Consider the following 6,957-nt stretch of genomic DNA (forward strand, 5'->3'; position numbering starts at 1 on the left):
TATTGATAGTGTGATCTATGATACTTTTAGGGATGCTTGCATTGCAAGGGGCATGTTGAAGAGCGATGATGAATATATTGTGTGCTTAGAAGAAGTTGCCTCTGTGCAAATTGGTGCTCAACTCCGAACTTTATTTGTTGCAATTTTGGTCTTTTGTGAGCCAGCTCGGCCTGGCCATCTATGGGAAAGATTTTTGGTGCCAATAGTAGAGGATATCATGTATAGATTGCAACTACAGCACGTGCACGCCTCTCTTGGTGTTCTGCAGCATGAGGCATCTAACATGACTTTGTTGCATTTGCAAGACCTTTTACGTCATGTAGGGCGAAGACTCTGTGATTTTGATGGGTTGCCTGAACCTCATTAACCAAAATCACAACTGCATGCTAACCCTCTTTTGCAAGATGAATATGCATACAACATATCAGAACAACATAGGGTTTCTGAATCCATGGAGGGAATGTTGAATGAAGGACAAAGAATTGCCTTTGGTGCAGTCATGGATGCTGTTGATACAGATGCTGGGGATGAATTCTTTTTGGATGGTCCTGGTGGGTTTGGGAAAACTTTCCTATACAAATGTTTACTTGCAAAGGTGCGCAGTGGTGGTCGCATAGCATTGGCAACAGCATCATGTGGCATTGCTACCTTGCTTTTGCTAGGTGGTCGTACAGCTCACTCGTTGTTTAAAATCCTAGTAGAATTAAATAATCAATCCACTTGCAATATTCCTGTTCAAAGTGACTTTGCTCGGTTATTGAGACAAACAAGCCTTATTTTGTGGGATGAGGCTTCTATGACCCATCGATATGCCTTCGAAGCGGTTGATAGAACTCTAAGAGATGTTATGAGCTGTGATAAGCCATTTGGTGGAAAAGTTGTTTTGTTTGGGGGGGATTTTAGACAGGTCTTGCCAGTTGTGGTAAAGGGAATACGTGAGGATATTGTTAATGCTGCATTGTGTTACTGTGATTTGTGGCGTTATATAAGGGTGCTAAGGCTATTTGGCAACATGCGAGTGTCGATAGCTGGTAGTGTGGTGGACAATGGGTTCATCTGTTGGATTCAAGGAATAGGGGATGGAGAGGGTGTTACCGAAAGTTGTGATACGTTGTGTGTCCCACCTGGCATGATATTAAAAGGGCAGTCTATCGAAACACTGATTGATAGTGTCTACAGTGACGTGTCCAATGTGGGTGACTACACGTCGTATTTTAGTGAGCGGGCTATACTTGCCTCGCAGAATACAGAGGTGGCTACTTTGAATGATCGTGCATTGCAACTAATGCCAGGGGAGGTCATTTAGTATTATAGTGCAAATTCAATTGCAGAGACCGATGGCTCATTTTTGTACTCTGTTGAGTATTTAAATACATTGGACCTTGGAGGTGGATTTCCTCCTCATTTATTGCTGCTGAAGATAAATGCACCTATTATTCTTCTTAGAAATCTAAATCCAGGAAGGGGTATGTGTGATGGTACGCGATTGATATGTAGAGCTTTCAATAGGAAAGTGATAGATGCTTAAATAATAACAGGGGCAAATGTGGGCGAACAAGTTTTTATTCCCCAGAGTACTTTTGTTTCGAATGCTACACAATTGCCATTTACTATGAAGCGGAGACAGTTTCCCATCCGGTTGGCATTAGCTATGACAATCAGCAAGTCACAGGGGCAGACTTTGTTCATTGTTGGGCTTTATCTAAAGGCACCAGTATTTACACATGGTCAGCTGTATGTTGGATTTTCAAGGGTAAAATCTTCGCATGGTGTGAATGTGCTATTGGGTGAAGAGGATGGGGATATGACCACAAACATTGTATAGAAGGATGTTCTTCTCGAAAGGTGCAGTAATGTGCATTGCTTTCTTTGCGGAGATGTAGTTATTGACGACCATTTAGGGACACTGGTTTTGCATATATGTGAATTGCTCTCTATTGCTTTCTTTGTAGAGATGTAGTTATTGACGACCATGCAGGGACGATGGTTTTGTATATATGTGAACTACTCTCTATGCCCTGTTTGGTTGGCATATGCTCTCTTGGAAGTATATTTTTTTCAGATTTCACTATTTATTTGACTTTTGCAGATGCCTACCCTAGAGTGGCACTATTACCCAGCTTCTAACTATCAAAAGGAGCTACAGTGCACATCACTCACTATATCTCCTGATGATATCATAAGAAGGACACTTGGATACACACAATGTTTCCGGGTGCATATGTACGAGGTTGACCATAAGAAGAGATTTCAATGCTCTCATACTGATAAGATACCGAGGCATTGGTTCAAGTATGGGTTTAAGGATTTGGGTTGTTTTGTGACGCTACATCAACGTTTGTCAATACCTACGGAGTGGTTCACAAATGTTCGACCAGGTATTATTATTGTTGGGATGGAATGATCTTTGTTAGTTGTTCCACGTACTTATCTTGTAATTTTTGTTCCAATGCAGGTGGTAAAGAGAGAGGTAGGACTGTTGCATCGCCCATGCGATTACCAATGGAAACAGTGGGATCGTTCCCTACTTCGCCTTCACATATTTTGCTCAAGGAGAAGGATTTTGTTAATGATTCCTCAAAGAAAAGGAGGCTTTCTTTCCATTAGGCATCTTGGGAACATTGCCTTTTTATGTTGGCATCGGCCATTTGCCTATGGTACTTAGAAATACATCGGTGCCTTATGCTTGGCCTTTGTGGCTTCATTTTGACTATGTCTCTTATAGAAATTCTTTTTGTGGTGCTTGGTCTTTGTCTCAATTATAACCCGTTTTAGTGTAACATTGTTGTTCCACGTACTTATTTTGTGATTTTTGTTCCAATGCAGTGGTAAAGAGAGAGGTAGAACTACTGCATCGCCCATACGATTACCAATGGAAACTATGGAATCATTCCCGGCTTTGCCTTCGCATGTTTTGCTCAACGAGGAAGATTTTGTTAATGATTACTCAAAGAAGAGGAAGCTTTGTTTCTATTAGGCATCTTCGAGACACCACTTTTTTTGTTGGCATCGGCCATTTGCCTATGGTGCTTAGAAACACTTGCGTGCCTTATACTTGGCCTTTGTGGCATCGTTTTTACTAGGTCTCTTATGGAAATTCTTTTCGTGGTACTTGGCCTTTGTCTCGATTATGACCCGTTTCAGTATTACATTGTTGTTTCTAAGTATCGCGTGTGCAAGCATATGATTGCTTACATTGATGTTGAGAGGAAAGTTTGTAAGTATGGAGCATGGAAGAGATTGTTTCTATGTTTGGCATTTTGTGTTACAAAATTTTTAAACTACTTTTAGTTTTAAGTTTTGTATGTGTGCGAGACAGAGAGAGAGGGTGCTTAGAGAGAATTGGGGGAGAGAGAGAGAGAGAGAGAGAGAGAGAGAGAGAGAGAGAGAGAGAGAGAGAGAGAGAGAGAGAGAGAGAGAGAGAGAGAGAGAGAGAGAGAGAGAGAGAGAGAGAGAGAGAGAAGAGTCGGAGAGAGAAAGAGAGAGAAATAAATCATATTGGAAATGGAGAGGGGAAATAGGAGGGAGAAAGATGAGAAATGGATTATTGAGCGAAGTTGCTGTGCGATAGCAACTTTGCATGTCGCGAAGCCGCAGCTTCGCGTGCAGAGCTGCCGCGAAGCTGCCTAGCGTTCTGCGCGTGCAAAGCGCGCACGAAACTCTAGTTTCTAACTAAAGCTATTTGATAAAAACATCAAAATGTCCTCTTTCTTTTTGTGAGCGAGCGTAACTCTAAGTCACTTTGCACAAAAAGTGACAAGTATGGCCACTCGATGATCCATTTTTCCTCTTTCTCACTACTCTTTTCCCTCTTTCTTTCTAATTTGTTTCTTCTCTCTCTCTCGAATCTTTATCTTAAAATTTTCTCTCTCTTTGCCCTTTATTTCAATTTATTTTCTCTCATCCCCTTGTTCTCTCTCTCTCTCTCTCATCTTTTTTCTCTCTCTATCTCTTTCCTTTTTTTCTCTTTTTTCCCTCTCTCCTCTTTTTTCTTTTCTTCTTGTCTCTCTCTCTCTCTCCCTTTTTTTTTCCTTTCTTAACATGTCTTTCGCCTCCTCTCTCTCTCTTTTCTCTGTTTTCTCTCTCCCCTTTTCCCCTTTCTCATCTTTTTTCTTCTCTCTCTCTCTCTCTTCTTCTTCTTCTCCTCCTCTCTCTCTCTCCCCCTCTCTCCTTGCTTTTTGAATTTTCTCTCTTTTTTAATAATTGCTTTTCCCTCTCCTCTCTTTACCTTCTCTCTCCCTCTATTCTTTTTTCTTTTTTTCTATTTCTTTCCCTTGTTTATTCCTTTTCTTTGCTTCTCTCTCTCCTCTTTTTTGTTCTCTCTCTTATTCTCTCCCCTCTCTTCCTGTCTTTTTTACTTTCTCTCTTTTAAATTTTATCTTTCCCCTCTCTCTCTCTCTCTCTCTCTCTCTCTCTCTCTCTTTCTTCTCTCTCCCTCTCCTCTTTTTTTCTTCTCTTTCTCTCTTTTAAATTTTATATTTCCTCTCTCTCTCTCTCTCTCTCTCTCCTCTTTTTTTCTTCTCTTTCTCTCTTTAAAATTTTATATTTCCTCTCTCTCTCTCTCTCTCTCTCTCAAAGTATGTGAAAAACTATGCCAAAAAATTAAAATTAAAAAATAATTCTAAAATATTTAATTAAAATAGAAAAAATAAGAGAGAAGTTTAAATTAAATACTTTAATTTAACTAAAGATGGGGAAGGAGAGAGAGAAAGAGAGAGATAAACTTTTGATTTAAAAAGAGGGAGAAAGAGATGTTTGTGAAATGTTTGATTTAATTAAAAAAGGGAGAGAAAGAGATGCTTCTCAAGCCTACAACCAAAATAATAGAGTAGTATAGATATAATTGAACTATTTAAAAATATTTATATAACTCACTTGGAAAAAAAAGTGATAATGTAGGATTATTAGATGACACTTTATTGGCCCCTTTACTCCAACACAAATGTATCATCTTGAAAACACGTATACACATAGCCTTCTCTTATAAGTTATCCCCATCTCTTTCCCCACAACTCGAATTTCTCATCATCCCTTGCTCCACTCTACACATCTCTCCAATTAGAAATACAATCTGAAGCTATATTTTTTCTTATCACTAAACTCAATGAATCTATCTATTTTTAGGAAAAAAGTAACAGATTGTATTTGATTATTGCAATTGAAGAAATTATTTGTTTTCTTGAGAAAAAAGAATCCATCTATTTACCAAAATTAAAGAATCTATCATTTTTTGCAATTAAGCTATATATTCGAGGTCAAACTCATTAATCTACTTGATTACAATGTAATATTGGAGGTTTGCACTCAATAGCAAACTAGATTATGTGTGTCTGTTTTTTTGCTTTTTGGGCCAATGTATCAATTACATAGTCTCTATTACATTTCATTTCAAAATGTTTATTATAGAGTCTATGAATACCTAGTAATAGCAACATGCATAGAGGGAAAAAACTTAAGTAGATAATATCAAAACATACCGCTACCTTGGTCTTGCATTGTATTTATATATAGGCATCATGACACGTAAGCCTTTTACACACGTCTCCTCTAGATGTATGATAAGAATGAGCTTTGAAAGCAAGGTTGTTTCAATAGCTCTCAAAGGCACTATTTAATCGACATGTCCTATGCTTAAAATTTACAAAAATGGCTATGTCTACCTATGTGCTTGCACTTTGAAGCTTAGATGGTGATGTAGAGAGATGATAAGTGAAGAGATTGAGGCTAGTTAAAAGAACTTTTACTCGATGAAAGATAGATTAATGATGGCTTTGGAGGGGTCTCCTTTTATAGCCCTAGAAGGTGATCTAGTCACCTTATCAAACCATATTATGAGCCTCCCTAGTTAGCCAATGAATATTCCTTTATCATCAAGCTAGGGCCCCCCAAAATAAGGGTCCTTGGTGACTCCCACACCTTGCAACTCGATGTAGTATGCATTGAGTTGCTACCAAAATAACTACTCTATCTAACCCAAAGGTTAGACATACAAAGGTCATCTTTTTGCCATCCAATCACATAGACCTCATCAAACATATAAGCTAGGACCAAACTTGTGTACAGACTTACACATGGCTTCTCCTCATAATGGGAGCCTTATAACTTTAAGCACTATGGATCATTATTGGCACCTTGGGAGAGTGGGGCATTGAGCATATTTGACAATATGTTGTGAAATTTTCAAGAGTTTGCATGTTACTACCTCACAAAATGCCCCCCTTGGTGGCATGGGCAAAGATGCATGTAGAGAGATCACATAATGTTTAATTGTATTGGTGAAAGATACATAATCTTCATGACCAAGTCATTAATGTTTTTTCTTTTAGGTATATTCACTAGAATGATGATGGTTTCCTTGAAGCCATCAACCAAAGGAAGTGGAAGTAAGTAGCATAGTCAAATGAAACTAAGTCACAACACAAAATAAATTAACACTAAACAAAGTAGTGTGTGTTGCCTTTAAAAGAGCCCTTGTGATAATGTCATCTTAACACGACGTTTTAGGTATGTGATTGGAATTTTAAGTTTGTATTTTTTTATTTTTATTTGAAAATTTTATCTAAATTTTGTGAGAAAAAAGATCCTTGAATGATTTTTTGGATATTTTTTGGGGTTGTTTTGGTTTTATTTGAAGTTTTATATATTTTTAAAAGTTTGTTTCATGTTTTTGGTATTTTTAACAATTTAAGATTGCAAAAAATGCATGTATTGAGATCCATGTCACAGTGTGTAAATAGCAGCAATGTCTTAGCATGGTTGAGATCCCATGTGCGTCTTCTTGCATGAATGGTGCGGCTAAAGGAACACACCTGTACAACAATGAACAAAACATGAACAAAACCATGCAAGGGCAAATGCAATTTCAGGACCAGTAACGAGGCATGCAAAACCGAATACATACGCAGCAAGGGCATGCCAACTGGTGTTTTGGGGGGGCATAATGAGGGGTAAAAGGAT

At 38.2% G+C, this 6,957-nt stretch overlaps 1 protein-coding gene across 1 annotated transcript; it reads left to right on the forward strand.

Moving 5' to 3' along the window:
• Nucleotides 1–451: 451 nt before the first annotated feature.
• LOC148016285 (uncharacterized) lies at nucleotides 452–1,825 on the forward strand. The gene is made up of 3 exons (XM_087663890.1): nucleotides 452–753; nucleotides 991–1,297; nucleotides 1,619–1,825. The coding sequence occupies exons 1-3, from the start codon at nucleotides 452–454 to the stop codon at nucleotides 1,823–1,825; spliced, it is 816 nt and encodes a 271-aa protein (XP_087520016.1).
• The last annotated feature ends 5,132 nt before the right edge of the window (nucleotides 1,826–6,957 follow it).

The sequence above is a fragment of the Lygodium microphyllum genome, chromosome 23 (assembly GCF_053477565.2).
Source record: "Lygodium microphyllum isolate KBCC chromosome 23, Lygodium_microphyllum_v1.1.10, whole genome shotgun sequence".
NCBI lineage: Eukaryota > Viridiplantae > Streptophyta > Polypodiopsida > Schizaeales > Lygodiaceae > Lygodium > Lygodium microphyllum.

Excerpts from the sequence above, each read along its gene's own strand:
- LOC148016285 (XM_087663890.1), top strand. The coding sequence starts at position 452 with ATGGAGGGAATGTTGAATGAAGGACAAAGAATTGCCTTTGGTGCAGTC. Across the intron at positions 754-990 it reads GTTCAAAGTGACTTTGCTCG|GGTGCTAAGGCTATTTGGCA; the intron begins GTTATTGAGACA and ends GCGTTATATAAG. Across the intron at positions 1,298-1,618 it reads TGCAACTAATGCCAGGGGAG|CGGAGACAGTTTCCCATCCG; the intron begins GTCATTTAGTAT and ends TTTACTATGAAG.